The sequence below is a fragment of the Salmo salar genome, chromosome 25 (assembly GCF_965601325.2).
Source record: "Salmo salar chromosome 25, fSalSal1, whole genome shotgun sequence".
NCBI classification, from domain to species: domain Eukaryota; kingdom Metazoa; phylum Chordata; class Actinopteri; order Salmoniformes; family Salmonidae; genus Salmo; species Salmo salar.
In genome coordinates this window covers 22,183,078-22,206,231 of record NC_138315.1, presented here as the reverse complement: position 1 = coordinate 22,206,231, position 23,154 = coordinate 22,183,078, and the positions used below count along the sequence as shown (strand labels likewise).

Here is a 23,154-nt window from a genome sequence, read left to right as displayed (position 1 = left end):
TAAGATCACCATGTGCAATGCCAAGCATCGGCTGGAGAGGTGTTAAGTTTGCCACCATTGGACTCTGGAGCAGTGGAAACGCGTTCTCTGGAGTGATGAGTCACGCTTCACCACCTGGCAGTCCGACAGATGAATCTGGGTTTGGCGGATGCCAGGAGAACTCTACCTGCCCCAATGCATAATGCCAACTGTAAGGTTTGGGGGAGGAGGAATAATGGTCTGGTGCTGTTTTTCATGGTTCGGGCTAGAATCCTTAGTTCCAGTGAAGGGAAATCTTAACTCTACAGCATACAATGACATTCTAGACAATTCTGTGCTTCCAACTTTGTGGCAACAGTTTGGGGAAGGCTCTTTCCTGTTTCAGCATGACAATGCCCCCGTGCACAAAGCGAGGTCCATTCAGAAATGGTTTGTTGAGATCGTTGTGGAAGAACTTGACTGGCCTACACAGAGCCCTGACCTCAACTCCATCAAACACCTTTGCGATGAATTGGAACGCCGACTGCGAGCCAGGCTTAATAATCGCCCAAAATAATTTCCCGACCTCACTAATGCTCTTGTGGCTGAATGGAAGCAAGTCCCTGCAGCAATGTTCCAACATCTAGTGGAAAGTCTTCCCAAAAGAGTGGAGGCTGTTAATGCAGAAAAGGGGGACCAACTCCAAATTAATGCCCCTGATTTTGGAGTGTGATGTTCAACGAGCAGGCTTCCACATACTTTTGGTCATGTAGTGTAGCTTAGTAGACCCCCGCTTAGACAGGGCTTAGTCTCTTATGGGTTAAATGTGTATATGCCTATCTCTCTATTATATGTGGGAATACTTTGAAAAGATTTCCAAAACGAAAATCACTTGGAGCTGATTTGCTGGTGTTTTTACAGTCCTTTATGTCCAACAATAAATAAATAGAAACACCCGTGAGCCAAATTCAGCGGGCCGCCAGTTGAGGGACCCTGCTCTAGTGAGTCCCTCCTTGCTTTTCCTGGACTCTGCTGTTCCTAGCCCTCTCCTCGCCACAAGAACATCTGGAACGTTTCCAACATGTGAGGCATTCCAGAGGCCGCGAGTTCTGACTCCACCCATCCACGAATTTTGGTAAGTTAACTGCGTGTGTTTTGGCGCTACGAGTGCCAAATACCTGTGCGTATTGGTCGCATGACGCGTCAATCATGATTTCTAGGATAGGAGGGAGGGCAGGGGCAGAGAGGTGGGGAGGAGTAGAGGCGGTGTAACTGTCAGTTGTGTTCCTCATTCTCGTCAACATCGGCTGTTGCAGACTGACTATAAGCGATTAGCAGTTTAGAGTACTTTGAGATCTCAGTCAATGTACGGAACTATGTAATATAAATAAGTATTGTTCTCCCTAACAGAACACCATATATCACAGCGTAAAGTTTACTGCCTTGCACTTTGGTAACTGTGTCGGTGATGGTAAGGTAGACTGAGTAAGCTGCTTTGGGTAACCTACACCTAAATAGGTTTGTTGTTTTTAACCATTTTTATTGCGAAGTTTCCTCTTCCCAATGTTCACCTATCATTGTGTGTGAAAAAGCTTTGTTGGAAGCATCCAGGACAGCGCTTTCTTTCATGGAGAGGTAGGGCTACTGCTGCCAATCTGTGAAACTGATCGGACTTGTTGCACGAAGAACACGTCCCTCAGGAATGCATAGTATTTTTTGGGTAAACCCGTTATCAAAATCAATTTACATTTAAGTCTGCGCGTGTCAGTGGTGTTTTGATTTCCCAACAGGGTACATTTCCGACGGTCTATAGTGGGTGTTCCCCACCCAATCCTTTGATTCTATACCAGATAGTAGGCTATACAAGTCAGGTCGACTTTGTGGACACGGGAAAGCGAACATGAGACTGGATGTGATGGACTTTCTGCGTAATTAAGGACATTTAAGTAATTAACCTACCCGACTGCCGGACCGGGGACGCTCTAACGGACTAACGGAAACGCCCGAGGCCAAATGAGCTGGAGTCCAGTTCCGTGATTTAATGTTTTTGGAAAGGCGCAGCAGACCCCTCAATACCCGGGAACTTCTGTAAATAAATGGCACCCATAAACAACCAACGACCAACGCAGACTTACCCCGAGGCAATACGTAATATTTTGTGATTTCCTAACCTGCAACTTGAACTTGGGCTTCTGTTGAGAAGATGTCGGAGCAAGAGCGTTATGGGGACGGTCTGTGCGATGATGGAGCTCCTGAGATCATCCCGCCGAGAGTGTCCAGGACGGGGCGGCGGAGCGGAGTTATCCTCCCCGGCCAGGACAACGACACCATCGTCCTGGAGGCAGTGAGGGCAGCCCCCCGCAGGAGCAGCATCATCAAGGTAAGAGATTAGTTTATTGAGGTGATTGTTGAGGCTACATGTGATGACACTGGCAAATCTATCTGACCGATTTCGGTTAACAGACCTGTCTAACACAAGCGCATGCCTTTTCCTGAGCCAATTGTTTACCATAGTTCACCCAAAGAAAACCAAATACCCAGGCTGTATATTGAAAAACCATAGGCCAGGCCTAATAGACGCACTGGAGCCTCCCATTGCAATATTCATTACTTGTATTCATCTTCTTCTAATATCTCTGCAACAGACACTCGACATGGAGCCGCCGGATAAAGGACTGTCAATATTTAATAGAAGTAGAATAAGCTACAGAGGGTTGTGATTACATTAGCGTGCGAACAAGCATCAGACAAATGCCATGTATGCTACTTTTCAGAGATGGTCTCAATTTGGTTCTCAGACTTAGTACCTCACACTGGATGACAATTGTTGAGGACTTCTAAGAACGTTATCTATTTTTTTTAAGGAGAGAAACGTGCAGGGTGCGATGGGCTATAATAGTGTTCTGAAACTGAAATGACGTAGCCTAGGACTATTGGTCTCTTTGGATATACAATGTAGGCAACAGCAGGTGTCACTCACTTCAGTCATGCACAGTATATTTTACTCACTCAGTACGCACTCAAATTAACTACTACTACTACCATGTGGTATCGTTGTGATTTTAACTGTGTTTAAGCACGGAATATAGCCTACTATGCGCCAAAGAATATGGGCTACACATTGTTCATTCAATCTATGACTCCGCCAGCACCAACTCTGAACAACACCTACTCCAAACAACATCGCGCATTCCATGCCATGCGCCTGGTAATCTCAGTTCAGGTCCACACAGTGCATCACACATTCGTATTCACATGGCAAACCTGTGCCTAATCCGTGCCATTACGCACACTTTATCCATAGTGGAATTATAGTGGAGGAACCTTGCTAAATTGTAGAATTTCTGTTATGTTAGTGTGTCTTCTTTATAGGGAGGCTCCATACTCCAGTTTGTCTGTGTGTGTGTACCTCCCAGCTGAGAGGCACTGATGTGTTGACTGTGCCAACAGAAACCTCTCTCTGTCCTATTGGCAGGAAGTGTCACGAGTGATGGACAGATGGAGAGAGGAGCGGAGAGGATGAGAGGGATGTCAGTGACAGGCATGGAGGGAAGGGAACAGAGGGAGGGAGGGTGGGAGGGAGACAAGGAAGGATGGGGAATTAGGATAGGAACCTGGCTAATCAACTGGACTTGGTTGTTTAGGGAAACCAGTACACTCAACTCAAGGTGTCACCCCCAAAACATGCACCCCCCTCCCCAACATTTCAAATATTTTCACATGACCCTCTCCTTGTAAAATAAATTGCACATAGAATTAACTCAAAATAATGTTTACGACCACAAATAACAATTTGTTTCAAATGTTTGTTTACACTAGGATCAGAGCCGTCTGCAGACAATGATCAGCTAGGGGGACATGTGGTTTTAAACATTTTGATGACATATGTATAATTATATAAAATATAAGCAACACATTTTCCACCAACAGGTTTCTGTGCCTATGCACCACACAACCAAAAAACAAAGCATACCGACTTCCGGGACTTCAATATCATGGTTTGCATTTTCAGCACCAATATACATAGATTATGTCAATCTGGACAAACAGAAAATAGATCCCTCCTTGCCTTGTCGGTCTACCCAGTATTGAAGGCCTGGCTTGACAATCTCTGAATGTCATTCAGATGTCTCATTCCATTCATCAAATGGCCAGTTTAGATTGATTAGTTGATTTTATTTGTCAGTGAAAAAGACAAAATACTTACGTATATACACACACTACAAAGATTTTTAAAAGTGACCCGGGATTGCACAGTAAAGTCTGGGATTTACTTCCATTGTGGTCCCTATTTTTACATGAATACATATACAATGACAGAGATACAGATACATTACAGACCAAAAAATGCTAGTAAAAAAAACAGACGACCTCCAGATGAGTATGAGAGGGGAGTTTACAATTCTTACAAGCTTGTTTTGGCTGGTCTGTAGCTTATTCTTTAGATGTTTAGGGCTGCTGGTGAACCATGATGTACAGACATAATCACAGTGAAACTGGACTAGCGCACTTTCCAGAGTCTTTAGGGTGTCTATATGTTTCCATACAATTGGCGCCAGATTTCCATGCGAATATTCTAAAATCTGCATAAAAACAATATGCGCATTTTCCCATCATTTGTGTTTCCATCAAATTGACTTGTTGCGGATACAACTCTGTGAGTAAATACGTACTGCACATAAACATTTATTTTGTAGTTAAATTCCCATTTATCGAATACAAAATTCAAGTTAAATGGGTTTCCACCGCATTTTAAACTCCAGGCCTTAGTATAGCGAATGTGACCACTGGTATTGGCATGTGCGCGCTAGCCAACAGCTCGCAGATACAGTGCAGGTATAGCCTACTATATAATGAGATTATTATGGATAAAAGTGCAAGATCATTTTATTTGTCAAACGGCAGCCAAGCACCGATCATCATGTCACCAGAATAAGACCCTCGACATTTAATGGAAAGGAGCATCAAGCTCATCACCGTGCACTTTCACCACCCTGTGAAGTTCATCATAATATATTTCATGTGTAGCTTAATAAACTGCATGCTTTCCCAAGATGTCGTGACATTTTTTATCCCAAGTACTTTACTAAGGTTGGATGGAAACCAGGTTACTGTCAGGCCATGTTGAGGATGCTGGAATTATATTTTGGACGAACGTGCGCATGCTTACAGCATACATTTGAAGTAGCCTAATCAAATTAAAACGTTCTGACTGGTTGTGATTATGCCACATATAGAATGTAACACATTTTAAAAGTTAGGCTATATTGAAGCGTTAGGTTCTAGGTGCGTAAGGAATAGCCGCTTGGATTGGAGAGGAGGCAGAGCGTGTTAAGCTTTCCTGAATAACGATGATCTGCAACAGGCAGAGCATCTCAGTATCAGAAGTAAAAATACAGCCAGACTGGCCTGCTACTGTGCCATTCTAGACCATATAAACTGTCGAGAGTAGACCCACAACTGATCCAAATGGAATGAAACATTCAATTCACAGGGCTTGGGCGCTGTTATTCAAATGCCATTTTCACTGCAGCCTAGAGTACTCACTTGAGAACATTAATACAGTTATTCATTGCATTGTGGTGTTGTAGACTAGTCTAGGTAGGCTAATTGTATTGCCCCTAAACAAGATAATTATGGGAGCTTTTTGTCTTCACTGTTCTTTCATGCGCAATGCTGCACCTGGCCTCTCTGCTGCCTATATCACCTATTCCTATTTGTTCTTGTGGATTCACATTTAAAATGTATGCAGCTTTGAATGACTTCATATGTGGTATGATTGCTAGTTAGCCTATTGCAGATCTGGACAAACAAACCACCTAGCCCTATTGTCACTATGAATGGTGGATAGAGGGCAGGATAGACAGACTGGTAGACTATATTGACCTGTGATATAGTAAACGTTAACGGGCGGAAAAGCGTAGTGCATAAGGGAAGAACCAAAACATATAGGGGAGGTGCATGCAAGCAGATGAGGACATTTGGCTAGGATGGAAGAAATTCTGTGGTAAAACCTGCAAAAGAACAAATGTAAACCAGGGAAAAAATGCCCCTATTCACAATAAAAAAATCACACAACCCTCCCCCCCAAAAAAGTTTGACAACCCTCCCCTATTTTGCAGTAAGTAATGTTCCCAAATTGTTCCCGAGAACGTTAAGAAACGACATTCTTCTGCAGGAATTTCAGTACTTCAGCATAATGTTTTCTGCAGGGTTCCTCATGGTTCCTCGTGGTAGGAGATAAGAAAGCTCAGGAAATATTTTTGTTTTTTGGACACGTATTCAACCCATTTTTTGGCGGGGCACAAATCTACATCCATACTTTTTTTTTAACCTTCAGACAAGTTCCTTGACACTTGTGGAGGTTGTAGAGCAAAACGGAGAACACCACTGTGTTTATGAGAATCGCATCTTTCCATAGGGAACCATTTCAGGGAAACATAGTAAGGTGTTCTCAGAACCTCCCTGCAATCTAAAGATGAATGTTCCCAGAACAGGAGAAATGATCACTTCCGTCCTCAGAACGTTTAAAAATGTTTCTGTTTTACTGGTCAGGAAACTTCTGGTTTCATTCCTAGAACCAATGGGAAACCAAAAATGTACGTTCCCACAACTTCCAAGGAACCAAATGTGCTGTCTGGTATAGTGAAGAGCCACGTGGTTACCATTCACTCACCATTTACTCCAGCGCTCATAAAAGCCGCCCACCCAGTTGATCTAATGCTAGAGTTTTATAATCCCTCTACACGAATACATAAAGCAGTATGTAGGTTTTCCTTTTCCACCAAGTTAAAATGTTTTTATTTGCAATGTTGAAATTGAGTGGTCATATTAGTTTGTAGGCCAAACCGTTCGGATGCTACAGACGTTTTCTTGAGAACATTGATTTTCGGGACGTCACATGGTCTGACAAACACCGCTGTAGCTCAGCCACCTTCTACCGTCGATGCAGAAGGCCGACATAGGCAGATGCGGTGGATTGAGACGCAGCCCATGCAAAAAACAGATATCTCTAGCTTAAATTGACGGATTTTGATGGGGATGCGCCAATTGACTCTTAATTAAAACCTACAGTACATTCTGTTCTCAGCATCAACAAAACTCTATCTTCGATCTTGTTCAGGTGTGTTGGCCGTGCCCACTAATTGGCTACCCTTTTGAAATGGGGTCTGTTTGAAATCTCACTGATGCCATGCCACAAAAAAAAAGAAATGTGTTTGCATAAATTAATGAAATTAATTTTCATGTGTCCTATCTGTGCTTGGAGTTCAACATAGTTAACCCAAAATAAGCTACCATTGTTATTAAAAGTCTTATTGAAACATTCAGTGAAAGTTTTAAGTTATTCAAAAACCTCTAAATAACCTTTACATTTTGTTCAAAACATTCACAACATTTAGAGAATGCTCTCGAAACATTATTTAATTACCTTCAAATAACCCATAATTTCCGTTCTTAGAACATTAATAAAACCTCCCAGGAAAATGTTCAGGGAACCCTAGTAAAACGTTCTCAGAACCTCCCTGCAACATAAAAATTAACGTGCCCAGAACAGGTGAAATGTTCACTTCCGGTCTCAGAATGTTTAACAAACTTTTACGTTTTACCGGTCAGGAAATTATGGCTTTGTTCCAATGGGAAACAAAAAATGGACGTTCCCACAACTTCCAAAGAACCAAATGTGCTAGCTGGGGTCTGTGCAAAGGTAGTGTTCTGTTCAGAGGTACTACACCTTAAACTTCCTGTCACTCTCTCACTGTAGAAGGAAAAATAGAACAACAAAAGTCAGTCAGTCACATGATCAGGCACTAGATGACCAGAAAGTTACACTAGCTGGCTACACTGGTCACACTGTGTCTCTGTCTGCTATTTCACTAATGACCATAGTACCAGGTGCCTAGAAACATCCACAACAGAAGAAGATAAATATGCAACATGTTCAATATTGTGACCTTACCAATTGGACTGACTGGGCTGTCTGAAATACACTATGATCCACTACACACACTCTGCCCTTGGGGAAATGCCACTCACACTAAAATGCTTCAGCAAACAGACAGATGTATCTATTAAGGGAGGATTTCATCTTGTTGCCCTGGAAAAGCATATAGAAATGCTCTCACCCTGTGTGTGTGTGTGTGTGTGTGTGTGTGTGTGTGTGTGTGTGTGTGTGTGTGTGTGTGTGTGTGTGTGTGTGTGTGTGTGTGTGTGTGTGTGTGTGTGTGTGTGTGTGTGTGTGTGTGTGGATGGACTGGGACAACGAAAGTATATTAAGGAATAATCGATTCTTTCGTGTTCTCTGTGTCTTCCGCTGCCTGGCCTGCGAGTCAGTCTTGGATCAAAGTAATCTGGATTATTATAATGCCTCTTGTTTCTGCCTTGCCCTCCCAAACTCTGTGTAGACCCCAGCTAGCACATAATGTTCTGAGAACCAAATGTTTCTTAGAGCTTGGTGATAGCGTGGTTGTCCAAGGATTATTTTTCATACCTTCCCACAACTTTCTGGGAATGGTGCAGGAAAGTTGCTTGGCTTTGGAACATTCTCAGCATATTTAAGGAACATTATTTTCTTGGTATTTCATTACTTTAACAGAACGTTTCCTAAAAGTTCAAACATGGTTACATTTAAAAAAAAAATGATAATGCTCTAGGAACGTCATCCAACTGGTTTGACATTGGGAATGTTCTCAAATAGTTCCGAGAACGTTAAGAAACAACGTTCTTCTGTAGGAATTTCAGTACCTCAGCATAACGTTTCCTCATGGTTCTATTTAAAGTCATGTTCTCAGAACATACTTTTTTTCTTCTTAGTAAAAACCACAAGAAAACATTAGTAACATTCAAAGAACGTTCTAAGAATGTTATTTAAAAACATATACATTCCATTCTCAGCATCAACAGACTCTCTAGATCCTCTATCTTGTTAAGTGTGTTCAGGTGTGTTGGCCGCACCCACTAATTGATCCGGCAAACATTGTTTTTGTTTGACATCGGCTGCTGAACTGGCTGGGCTTCGATTCAGGCACAGGAGTATCTCACCTTTAACTCTCTCGCTGTTTCTCTCTCTATGTATCGCTCTGTCCCACTGTTTCTCTCTCTCTCTCTATCTCTCTTAGTCTCTCAATTTTAATTTAAGGGGTTTTATTGTCATGGAAACATATGTTTACATTGCCAAAGAAAGTCAAATAGATAATAAACAAAAACAATAAACATTAAAAGATTAACAGTAAACATTACACTTAAAAAAAGTTCCAAAATAATAAAGACATTTCAAATGTCATATTATGTCTATATACAGTCTTGTGCAAATAGTTAAATTACAAAAGGGAAAATAAATAAACATAAATATAGGTTTACAATGGTGTTTGTTCTTCACTTACCCTTTTCTTTTGGCAACAGGTCACAAATCTTGCTGCTGTGATTGCACACTGGTATTTCACCCAGTAGATATGGGAGTTTATCAAAATTGGGTTTGATTTCGAATTCTTTGTGGTTCTGTGTAGAGGGAAATATGTGTCTCTAATATGGTCATATATTTGGCAGGAGGTTAGGAGGTGCAGCTCAGTTTCTTACTCATTTTGTGGGCAGTGTCCACATAGCCTGTCTTTTCTTGAGAGCCAAGTCTGCCTTCGACTGCCATTCTCAATAGCAAGGCTATGTTCACTAAGTCTGTACATAGTCAAAGATTTCCTTAATTTTGGGTCAGTCACAGTGGTCAGGTGTTCTGCCACTCTGTACTCTCTGTTTAGGACCAAATAACATTCTAGTTTGCTCAGTCTTTTTGTTATTATTAATTATTTTTTTGTTTTCTCATGATTTGGTTGGTTCCAAGGGTGTACAGTCCTTAAGTACAAATACTTTAAAGTACTACTTAAGTAGTTTTTTGGAGTATCTGTACTTTACTTTACTATGTATATTTTCGACAACTTTTACTTCACTACATTCCTAAAGAAAATATTGTACTTATTTTTCCTGACAACCCAAAGTACTCGTTACATTTTGAATGCTTAGCAGGACAGGAAAATTGTGAAATTCACGCAATTATCAAGAGAACACATGGTCATCCCTACTGCCTGTGGTCTTGCAGACTCACTAAACACAAATATCTATACTTTTACTCAAGTATGACAATTGGGTACTTTTTCCACCACTGGTTGGGTCTAATTGTGTTGCTGTCCTGGGGCTTCTATTTCCCCCTATCCCCCTATCTCCCCTGCTCTGCAGCCCTGCACTAGACAATGATTTGTTTACAATGTACACTTGTCAAACATAATGAGTGTGTGTGTATGTGTGAGTGTGTGTTTATCGGAGTGCATGTGTGTAGCTATTCTCTGCAGGAGGGGCATGCCGTATGTTAGTGTGTGTGTGTGTGTGTGTGTGTGTTTGCGTGTGTGTGTGTAGGGGAGACACTGGAGCCTCTGTCCCTCAGTGTTATCCTCCTACTGGTACCACAGCACCCCTGGAACTGCTCATCATGAGGCTGTGTGTCAGTGTGTGTATGTATATGTGGTTGCCTTGAGGAATCGGCCTGAATCAAATAGAAACTAAGACATATTGCCCTGTGACAGCTGCTTTTGCCATCTATGAAAGACGCTTTATCCCTGACACTTTTAGCATACAGTATCACACGGTACGAGTCAGGACTGCCACCAAACTATTTCCGTACTAATTGGCTTTATACCTTCACCAGTTTACCTTGATCTGCCTAGACTCCCTTTCAGTTGAGCTGTTGGGTGTTTGTGTTGACATGAGTAGCCAGGATAAGCAGAGAGAGAGAGAGAGAGAGAGGTGGAGACGGGGAGAGACAGAGGAGGGAGAGAGAAAGAGAGGAGGGGAAGAGAGATAAGGGGGAGGAGGGCGAGCCCTATCTGCACGCTGCTTCCTGTTTAGTAATACCGTCTCTGCAGATGATGTTGTTGAGTTTCTCCCTTTCTCTCTCTCGTTCTCTCTGTTACCTAGTTTACTCTTCTGAATAGCTGTTATTGTGAGTGTTTTGTCAGGGTCATGACAGAAAAGGAGCTTCAACCAACCAGACAGACAGACAGACAGACAGACAGACAGACAGACAGACAGACAGACAGACAGACAGACAGACAGATAGAACAGACAGAACAGACAGACAGACAGACAGACAGACAGACAGACAGACAGACAGACAGACAGACAGAACAGACAGAACAGACAGACAGACAGACAGACAGACAGACAGACAGACAGACAGACAGACAGACAGACAGACAGACAGACAGACAGACAGACAGACAGACAGACAGACAGACAGACGAACAGACAGAACAGACAGAACAGACAGACAGACAGAACAGACAGACAGAACAGACAGACAGAACAGACAGACAGACAGAACAGACAGACAGAACAGACAGACAGAACAGACAGACAGACAGACAGACAGACAGACAGACAGAACAGACAGACAGAACAGACAGAACAGACAGACAGACAGACAGACAGAACAGACAGACAGAACAGACAGACAGACAGACGTAGAGAGAGAGAGAGACTAAGTGTGTTTGGACATGTTGTACAAAACGAAGTGCAACGGTAGAGAATGTGACTGAAATGTCGAAAGGGGAGGAAAGAGGAAAAGTATAGACGGATGTGCAGAGAGGACGTAGAGAGAGATAAACAGTGTAAGAAAGCGATAAACTGAGAGAGAGATTTACACAGTAAAGGAAGGGCTGTGAATGGTGCAGTCTGTATGTGTGTGCGTGCTTGTGGGCTTGTGTGTGCATGTGTGTTTGCTCACTAGTGCATGGTGTTTTACCTCAGGGTGGAGCAGACTGCAGAAGGGTTAGAAATAAGGCTGATTTGGGCCTGCTTCAACACCTTTAGGTCAATACAGCAGAGCCTACAGGAAACTGGAGGGCCATGGGATGGTTGGCCCCGTTAGGGGTGAACAGGGTGGACTCACGCACGCACACACACACGCACGAACACCAGTGTACGTAATCAGAATACTTTTATGAGTAACATAGTAAAGTAACATGTTACTTTTTCAAATTGGATAATTTTATTTCGGTCACTTTGTCAAACAATGTGTGCGTTACTTTCTGAATCATATCTCTACCAGGCACGTGTTTCCATGATTTTTAAAACCATTTTCCCGCAATTCTACCCTGTTTCTTAACATGGAGAATTGACTCTGGAAAGAAAGGGTGCCATTCTTCTCTTCTCACTCCAAAATGTTCTTTGGCACACACACACACACACACACACACACACACACACATGCACTAAACTATTTTTCTTAGATTTTGACAAAATAAATTCTATTCAAAAAACTGTTTTAATGACTAGATTACTATCTACTCCCTTCCCCAAAAATCGACACCCCCAATAATTAATTGACAGGTCTTAAATCCTACCAACCCTGAGACTCACAAACATCCCGCCTTCTTCCCTGACAATCCCACCGCTGTGATTGATTGACAGGCCAAGCTGTTTAGAATGTGTCCAGGATAACGCATGACAATGAGGAAATCAAATCGAAAATGGGAGGAATAATATTGTTTTACCCAATAATAATTTGTATTTTGTACTTGCTAGCTTAAGAAAAAGCCAAGCTGTTTTGTCACATATAATTCGATCACAATAATGTAGTAACAATTTTCTTTCTCAATATGGCAGTGCTATCTTGGAGGGCATTGAACAAGAACTGTCAACTTGAAAATACAAACTGGAGTTTTGCATTTAAATGGGCTATATATGTCCATAAATTGCAGCGCAGAATTTGCAATAAAAATAATAAACTGTAGCCCCGGTAATATGGGTCATATTTGAAAGGTTTGGCGAGAGCAGGTGTCCCTAACATTTTCTTTCATAAGATCTACTTTATACCAAAGAAATCTGCTAGTAGGCTAGAGCCTGCATATTTTGTTATTGTGTAGGCCTAATTTGATGAATAGAAACAAAGAACAGCACTGTCTGCATACAGAATGTAATTGCATTTTGGTTCTTAAAACCACACATTTTGAAAGAAACTCTTTCTACTGTAGCCTACCTTTAGAACCTTGCCATTTTAAGATGAGAGATAATACATTTGAACAAATCTGTAGCCTGCAGATACAGGACTAGGCTGCTATAAAATATGTTTAATAGTGGCCTTTTAAACAACACACCACAGTGAGTAGGCTAGATATTTTACAGCAAATCGTGAAGAAACAGAATAATCATGAAAAGTATGAGGAATAACAAAAGTGTAGTCTCAGCTGGAAGTACCCATGCTAATGTTTATTCAACGCTGGTCTGACCAATCGGAAACCATGCTTCAAGATTGCTTTGATCACGCAGACTGGGATTTGCTCTGGGTAGCCTCGGATAATAACATTGACGTATACACGGACACAGTGACTGAGTTCATCAGGAAGTGTATAAGGGATGTTGTTCCCACTGTGACTATTAAAACCTACCCAAACCAGAAACCGTGGATAGATGGCACCATTCGCGCTAAACTGAACGCTCAAACCACCGCATTTAACTAAGTCAAGGTGACTGGGAATATGGTCAAATACAAACAGTGTAGTTATTCCCTCCGTAAGGCAATCAAACAAGCAAAACGTCAGTATAGAGACAAAGTGGAGTCGCAATTCAACGGCTCAGACACGAGACGTATGTGGCAGTGTCTACAGACAATCACAGACTACAAAGGGAAAACCAGCCACGTCACGGACACCGACGTCTTGCTCTCAGACAAGCTAAACACCTTCTTCGCCCGCTTTGAGGATAACACAGTGCCACCGATGCGGCCCACTACCAAGGACTGTGGGCTCTCCTTCTCCGTGGGCAATGTGAGTAAGACATTTAAGCATGTTAACCCTCCCAAGGTTGTCGGCCCAGACGGCATCCCTAGCCACATCCTCAGAGCATGCACAGACCAGCTGGCTGGAGTGTTTACGGACATATTCAATCTCTCCCTATCCCAGTCTGCTGTCCCCACTTGCTGTCCCCACTTGCCTGTCCACCATTGTTCCTGTACCCAAGAAAGCAAAGTTAACTGAAGTGAATGTCTATCGCCCCGTAGCGCTAACTTCTGTCATCATGAAGTGCTTTGAGAGACTAGTTAATTAACTTCTTATGGCTTGGGGGCCAGTGTACTGTTTGATAGAGGCGCGTGACCTGAAAAGCATGCTCCACTTTGTTTTCCTCCGGTATTGAACGCAGTTTATCCCGTCTTAAATTGTATCGATTATTTACATAAAAAAATACCTAAAGTGGTATTAGGAAAGTTGTTTGAAATGTTTGGACAAAGATTACAGGTAACTTATGAGATATTTTGTAGTCATGTTGCACGAGTTGGAACCGGTGTTTTTCTGGATCAAACGCGCCAAATAAATGGACATTTTGGATATATAACGACGGAATGAATTGAACAAAAGGACCATTTGTGATGTTTATGGGACATATTGGAGTGCCAACAGAAGAAGCTCGTCAAAGGTAGGGCATGAATTATATCGTTATTTCTGAGTTTTGTGTTGCGCCTGGCGGGATGAAATATGATTGTGTTTGTTTGATGGGGTGCTGTCCTCAGATAATAGCATGGTTTGCTTTCGCCATAAAGCCTTTTTGAAATCTGACATGGTGGCTAGATTAACAAGAAGTTCAGCTTTAATTTGGTGTATTGCACTTGTGAATGTATGAAAGTTAAATATTTCCTTTTTTTTTTAATTGGGCGCTCTGCCATTTCACCGGATGTTGTCAAATCAGGATTTGAGCCATAAGAAGTTAAGGATCATATCACCTCTACCTGTCACGCCCTGATCTGTTTCACCTGTTCCTGTGATTGTCTCCACCACCTCCAGGTGTCGCTTATTTCCCCAGTGTATTTGTCCCTGTGTTTCCTGTCTCTCTGTGCCAGTTCGTCTTGTATGTTAGTCAAGTCAATCAGTGTGTTTTTCCCTTACTCCTTTTGCTATTCTCTTTTTCATAGTCTCCCCAGTTTTGACCCCTGCCTTACTCTGGACTACTTTCCCGCCTGCCTGATCATCCTGCCTGCTCTGACCTTGATTCTGCCTGCCCTTCGGTACCTTTTGGACTCTGAACTGGTTTTGACCCTTTTGCCTGTCCATGACCATTCTCTTGCCTTACCCTATTGGATTAATAAATATTGTAAGACTCCAACCATCTGCGTCCTGTGTCTGCATCTGGGTCTCGCCTTGTGACATGATACTACCTTACCTTACACCCTAGACCCACTTCAATTTGCTTACCGCCCCAATAGATCCACAGATGATGCAATTGCCTTCACACTGCACACTGCCCTATCCCATCTGGACAAGAGGAATAACTATGTAAGAATTCTGCTCATTCACTATAGCTCAGCCTTCAACACCATTTTACCCTCCAAGCTCATCATCAAGCTCGGGGCCCTGGGTCTGAACTGCGCCCTGTGCAACTGGGTCCTGGACTTCTTGACGGGCCGCCCCCAGGTGGTGAAGGTAGGAAACAACACCTCCACTTCACTTATCCTCAACACAGAGGCCCCACAAGGGTGTGTACTCAGCCCCCTCCTGTACTCCCTGTTCACCCATGACTGTGTGGCCACACACGCCTCCAACTCAATCATCAAGTTTGCAGACGACACAACCATAGTAGGCCTGATTACCAACAATGACGAGACAGCCTACAGGGAGAAGGTGAGGGCTCTGGGAGTGTGGTGCCAGGAAAATAACTCTTCCCTTAACGTCAACAAAACGAAGGAGCTATTCGTGGACTTCAGGAAACAGCAGAGGGAGCACGCCCCTATACACATAGGCTGGACCGCAGTGGAGAAGGTGGAAAGCTTCAAGTTCCTCGGCGTGCACATCACTGACGATCTGAAATGATCCACCCACACAGACCGTGTAGTGAAGAAGGTGCAATAGCGCCTCTTCAACCTCAGGAGGCTGAAGAAATGTGGCTTGTCACCTAAGACCCTCTCAAACTTTTATAGATAGACAATTGAGAGCATCCTGTCGGGCTGCATCACCGTCTGGTACAGCAACCACAGGGCTCTCCAGAGGGTGGTACGGTCTGCCCAACGCATCACCGGGGGCACAATGCCTGCCCTCCAGGACACCTACAGCACCGGATGTCACAGGAAGGCCAAAAAGGTCATCATGGACATCAACCACCGGAGCCACGGCCTGCTCACCCCGCTATCATCCAGAAGGCAAGGTTTCCCTTGCAGGTGCATCAAAGTTGGGACCGAGAAACTGAAAAACAGCTTCTTTCTCAAGGCCATCAGACTGTTAAATAGCCATCACTAGCCGGCTACCACCCGGTTACTCAAACCTGCACCTTAGAGGCTGCTGCCCTATATACATAGACATGGAATCACTGGCCACTTTAATAATGAAACACTAGTCACTTTAATAATGTTGTTTACATCTGCTTTACTCATCTCATATGTATATACTGTATTCTATTCTACTGTATTTTAGTCAATGCCGCTCAGACATTGCTCATCCTAATATTTACACTACTAATGCAAATTGTCTGGGTAGCCATTTGACTAGATGTTCAGGAGTCTTATAATCCAAGTTTGTCATTTTAAAAGTCTAATTGATCATTAGAAAACCCTTTTGCAATTATGGTAGCACAGCTTTAAACTGTTGTATTGATTAAAGAAGCAATAAAACGGACTTTCTTTAGACTAGTTGAGTATCTGGAGCGTCAGCATTTGTGGGTTCGATTACAGGCTCAAAATGGCCAGAAACAAAGAACTTTCTTCTGAAACTCGTCAGTCTATTCTTGTTCTGAGAAATGAAGGCTATTCCATGCGAGAAATTGCCAAGAAACTGAAGCTCTCATACAACGCTGTGTACTACTCCCTTCACAGAACAGCGCAAACTGGCTCTAACCAGAATAGAAAGAGGAGTGGGAGGCCCCGGTGCACAACTGAGCAAGAGGAAAAGTACATTAGAGTGTCTAGAGTGAGAAACAGATGCCTCACAAGTCCTCAACTGGCAGCTTCATTAAATAGTACTCGCAAAACACCAGTCTCAACGTCAACAGTGAAGAGGCGACTCCGGGATGCTGCCTTCTAGGCAGAGTTGCAAAGAAAAAGCCATATCTCAGACTGGCCAATAAAAATAAAAGATTAAGATGGGCAAAAGAACACAGACACTGGACAGAGGAAGATTGGAAAAAAGTGTTATGAACAGACTAATCTAAGTTTGAGGAGTTCGGATCACAAAGAACAACATTCGTGAGATGCAGAAAAAATGAAAAGATGCTGGAGGAGTGCTTGACGCCATCTGTCAAGCATAGTGGAGGCAATGTGATGGTCTGGGGGTGCTTTGGAGGTGGTAAAGTGGGATATTTGTACAGGGTAAAAGGGATCTTGAAGAAGGAAGGCTATCACTCCATTTTGCAACGCCATGCCATACCCTGTGGACGGACGCTTTATTGGAGCCAATTTCCTCCTACAACAGGACAATGACCCAAAGCACAGCTCCAAACTATGCAAGAACTATTTAGGGAAGAAACAGTCAGCTGGAATTCTGTCTATAATGGAGTGGCCAGCACAGTCACTGGATCTCAACCCTATTGAGCTGTTGTGGGAGCAGCTTGACCGTATTGTACATAAGAAGTGCCCATCAAGCCAATCAAACTTGTGGGAGGTGCTTCAGGAAGCATGGGGTGGAATCTCTTCAGATTACCTCAACAAATTGACAACTAGAATGCCAAAGGTCTGCAAGGCTGTAATTGCTGCAAATGGAGGATTCTTTGATGAAAGCAAAGTTTGAAGGACACAATTATTATTTCTATTATAACCTTGTCAATGTCTTGACTATATTTCCTATTCATTTTGCAACTCATTTCATGTATGTTTTCATGGAAAACAAGGACATTACTAAGTGACCCCAAACTGTTGCACTGTAGTGTGTATATTTCATAATTCCATTATTTTACTTTTAGATTTGTGTGTTTTGTTGTAAATTGTTAGATATTACTGCACTATTGGATCATTTCGCTACACCCGCAATAACTTTGCTAAATATGTGTATGTGGCCAATAAAATGTTATTTGATTTGATTTGAGCACATTTCTTGACCATTCCGCTTTTCCTCTGACATGACCTTTTTTTTGTGCCTTTTTTTTGGGTGCGCTGTCACAGTGTCATCATGATTTTTTTTTAATGAACTTGCCTCAGCAGCATATACTTACTTACCAAGCCAAGCAGATCTGTTTTTATCGAGGTACAGATATCCTGTGCTTTTTCATTTTGTGCATAGGCACATACAGACACAGCTCGGCTACATTGTAACAGCGAAGCGGCCACAGTGCACTTGAATATGGAGCTCAACCAGGACCGTTACCTTTGTAACAGAATTAAACATTTTAACAATGTGATTTAACTGATTGATGTGTGGAAAATAGATGACAAAAATGCAGAATTGTGTTAAAAGACTGTAAACAAATTGGGGAGAAAAAATATTTAACAGATAAAATTATGTAATAATAGGTCTACTGATTATTGTTTTGTATCTACTTGTGAGCTGCTCATTGACAGCCCGCGAGCTTCCGGACATGCAGTTTTATGCAAAGGTGCAACCTTTGGTAGGCTAATGGAAGGCTACTCAGAGTCTGCGCTACAGCAAAGCCTAATCAGACATGCTCGTGCTCATCATTGTTCTTACAGGCAAAGTGAAATGACAATGAACTTGCTTTTGGTGCGCTGCGCTGCGCTGCGCTCAAATGATATGTAACAACACCCCGAGTGCATTGAAACAACGATACAAATGTAACAACAGCACATCAAAATAGATACACAATTGTATTTTGCAGGTGCTTTTTCATTTTAAACACCAGTGGAGCAACTAGTGCTTTCTAACTGTACTGAACCAAAACAGTGACGCTGGAATGAAGCAAAGCTTTAGAGTGATCCAAACCATTCATCTTGAGGCGACGGGAGGAGGGGTGCGTTAATGCAATCTGTTATTAATTATTATATCATATATAAAATGTACGTATCTATTTTAATACAGACTAGCTCAAAACGTAACTAATCATTGAAAATGTCAAATTACCCGTTGGATCATGATAATTGTCTGGTAAAAAAGTGGGGGTGCAGTTTTTGCGGCTCGCATTGCTCCCCCCCAACAGTTAAACAAACGGTGAGATTTTGAGTTTTTTTTCATAAAAGTGTCACAAAGTACTTTTACCTAGTAATGTAAAGCGTTACTTTTTACACAAAGTAATATTGTAAAGCAGGGATCATCAACTAAATTCAGCCGCGGGCTGATTTTTTTCTTGAGGGATGGAACATACTTACAAATAATTTGTAGACAAACAGATGTAATATTTGATTAAAATAGAATCATTTCAAACCTTGCTTAGATTTGTATACGATCAAGTGTCTCTCTTTTATGTGTGGGAATGCTTGGGAACAGATTTTAAAAATGTAAATAACTTTGCATTGTGTTGTGTCACAATACATTGCAGCTTGTCTAGTGAGAATGGATGGATTTCAGTTAGACACAAGATTGTGTGTACACTGCCTTCTTTCACTCCATCATTTAGGTTAGTATTGTGGAGTAACTACAATGTTGTTGATCCATCCTCAGTTTTCTCCTATCACAGCCATTAAACTCTGTAATTGTTTTAAAGTCCCCATTGGCCTCATGGTGAAATCCTTGAGAGGTTTCCTTCCTCGCCAGCAACTGAGTTAGGAAGTATGCCTGTATCTTTGTTGTGACTGGGTGTATTAATTCAAACATCAAAAGCGTAATTAATAACTTTACCATCCTCAAAGGGTTATTCAATGTCTCCTTTTTTTTACCCATCTACCAATAGGTGCCCTTCTTTGCGAGGCGTTGAAAACCTCCCTGGACTTTGTGGTTGAATCTGTGTTTGAAATGCACTGTTCGAGTGAGGGATCGTACAGATCATTGTATGTGTGGGGTACAGAGATGAGGAAGTCAATCAAAAATCATTATTGCACACAGTTTTAGTCCATGCAACTTATTATGTGACTTGTTAAGCACAATTTTACTCCCAAACCTATGTAGGCTTGCCATAACAAGACATTTCAGCGTTTCATTTTTTATTAATTTGTAAAAATGTCCATTTGACATTGTGACATTATGGGGTACTGTGTGTAGGCCAGTGACACAAAATCAAAATGTAATCCATTTTAAATTCAGGCTGCAACACAACAAAATGTGGAAAAAGTCAAGGGGTGTGAATACTTTCTGAAAGCACTGTGCATGTGTGTGGGTGTGTGTGTGTGTGTGTGTGTGTGTGTGTGTGTGTGTGTGTGTGTGTGTGTGTGTGTGTGTGTGTGTGTGTGTGAAAGGGCAAGATGCAGCTTCGTATGAATGGAGGAATGCTCTGTGGCTGCCAGAGCAATGACATCACCACGGTTTGTAGCAGAGATCCCAGGCCCGATGCTTGGATACCATGGCAACCTGTGTGTCTATGACACACACCCACCCAAACTGTAGGGGATTGGGGTTATTTTTTGTGTGGGGGGGGGGGGGGGGGGGGGTATGCCCTGTGTAGTTTGTTCCACTTGTTCCACCGGCCTCCTCCCACAACAATTATATCTGGCATATTTGATATACAAGTAAACACATCAACATCACATACACACACACACACACACACACACACACACACACACACACACACACACACACACACACACACACACACCGGAGTCGATTTCGGGAACCTGTGTGTGTACATTAGGAGAGTAACAGTGGGTTGGTTCTAGAGAGAGAGTGGGTTGGTTCTAGAGTGAGAGTGGGTTGGTTCTAGACAGAGAGTGGGTTGGTTCTAGAGTGAGAGTGGGATGGTTCTAGACAGAGAGTGGGTTGGTTCTAGACAGAGAGTGGGTTGGTTCTAGAGTGAGAGTGGGTTGGTTCTAGACAGAGAGTGGGTTGGTTCTAGACAGAGAGTGGGTTGGTTCTAGACAGAGAGTGGGTTGGTTCTAGAGTGAGAGTGGGTTGGTTCTAGACAGAGAGTGGGTTGGTTCTAGACAGAGAGTGGGTTGGTTCTAGACAGAGAGTGGGTTGGTTCTAGAGTGAGAGTGGGTTGGTTCTAGACAGAGAGTGGGTTGTTCTAGAGTGAGAGTGGGTTGGTTCTAGACAGAGAGTGGGTTGGTTCTAGACAGAGAGTGGGTTGGTTCTAGACAGAGAGTGGGTTGGTTCTAGAGTGAGAGTGGGTTGGTTCTAGACAGAGAGTGGGTTGTTCTAGAGTGAGAGTGGGTTGGTTCTAGACAGAGAGTGGGTTGGTTCTAGAGAGAGAGTGGGTTGGTTCTAGAGTGAGAGTGGGTTGGTTCTAGACAGAGAGTGGGTTGGTTCTAGACAGAGAGTGGGTTGGTTGTAGACAGAGAGTGGGTTGGTTGTAGACAGAGAGTGGGTTGGTTGTAGACAGAGAGTGGGTGGTTTGAGACAGAGTGGGATGGTTCTAGACAGAGAGTGGGTTGGTCTAGACAGTGAGTGGGTTGGTTCTAGACAGTGTGGGATGGGTTCCAGGAAACAGTTCTAGTAGAGGGATTACTACTCTACTGTTGTAATCACCTGGCTGTTCCTTCAGCCTGTACACTACTCTACTGTTGTAATCACCTGGCTGTTCCTTCAGCCTGTACACTACTCTACTGTTGTAATCACCTGGCTGTTCCTTCAGCCTGTACACTACTCTACTGTTGTAATCACCTGGCTGTTCCTTCAGCCTGTACACTACTCTACTGTTGTAATCACCTGGCTGTTCCTTCAGCCTGTACACTACTCTACTGTTGTAATCACCTGGCTGTTCCTTCAGCCTGTACACTACTCTACTGTTGTAATCACCTGGCTGTTCCTTCAGCCTGTACACTACTCTACTGTTGTAATCACCTGGCTGTTCCTTCAGCCTGTACACTACTCTACTGTTGTAATCACCTGGCTGTTCCTTCAGCCTGTACACTACTCTACTGTTGTAATCACCTGGCTGTTCCTTCAGCCTGTACACTACTCTACTGTTGTAATCACCTGGCTGTTCCTTCAGCCTGTACACTACTCTACTGTTGTAATCACCTGGCTGTTCCTTCAGCCTGTACACTACTCTACTGTTGTAATCACCTGGCTGTTCCTTCAGCCTGTACACTACTCTACTGTTGTAATCACCTGGCTGTTCCTTCAGCCTGTACACTACTCTACTGTTGTAATCACCTGGCTGTTCCTTCAGCCTGTACACTACTCTACTGTTGTAATCACCTGGCTGTTCCTTCAGCCTGTACACTACTCTACTGTTGTAATCACCTGGCTGTTCCTTCAGCCTGTACACTACTCTACTGTTGTAATCACCTGGCTGTTCCTTCAGCCTGTACACTACTCTACTGTTGTAACACCTGGCTGTTCCTTCAGCCTGTACACTACTCTACTGTTGTAATCACCTGGCTGTTCCTTCAGCCTGTACACTACTCTACTGTTGTAATCACCTGGCTGTTTCCTTCAGCCTGTACACTACTCTACTGTTGTAATCACCTGGCTGTTCCTTCAGCCTGTACACTACTCTACTGTTGTAATCACCTGGCTGTTCCTTCAGCCTGTACACTACTCTACTGTTGTAACACCTGGCTGTTCCTTCAGCCTGTACACTACTCTACTGTTGTAATCACCTGGCTGTTCCTTCAGCCTGTACACTACTCTACTGTTGTAATCACCTGGCTGTTCCTTCAGCCTGTACACTACTCTACTGTTGTAACACCTGGCTGTTCCTTCAGCCTGTACACTACTCTACTGTTGTAATCACCTGGCTGTTCCTTCAGCCTGTACACTACTCTACTGTTGTAATCACCTGGCTGTTCCTTCAGCCTGTACACTACTCTACTGTTGTAACACCTGGCTGTTCCTTCAGCCTGTACACTACTCTACTGTTGTAATCACCTGGCTGTTCCTTCAGCCTGTACACTACTCTACTGTTGTAATCACCTGGCTGTTCCTTCAGCCTGTACACTACTCTACTGTTGTAATCACCTGGCTGTTCCTTCAGCCTGTACACTACTCTACTGTTGTAACACCTGGCTGTTCCTTCAGCCTGTACACTACTCTACTGTTGTAATCACCTGGCTGTTCCTTCAGCCTGTACACTACTCTACTGTTGTAATCACCTGGCTGTTCCTTCAGCCTGTACACTACTCTACTGTTGTAATCACCTGGCTGTTCCTTCAGCCTGTACACTACTCTACTGTTGTAATCACCTGGCTGT

The 23,154-nt window shown here is 42.9% G+C and overlaps 1 protein-coding gene across 1 annotated transcript in view; it reads left to right on the top strand.

Annotated features, from left to right (window-relative positions):
• The first annotated feature begins 1,230 nt into the window (after window positions 1-1,230).
• Window positions 1,231-23,154, top strand: part of LOC106586343 (inactive phospholipase C-like protein 1) — a 142,833-nt gene continuing 120,909 nt past the window's right edge. The window contains exon 1 of the mRNA XM_014173528.3: window positions 1,231-2,338. Coding sequence (XP_014029003.3) covers window positions 2,162-2,338 — 177 coding nt within the window. The 5' untranslated portion in view covers window positions 1,231-2,161. The remainder of the gene's footprint in view (window positions 2,339-23,154) is intronic.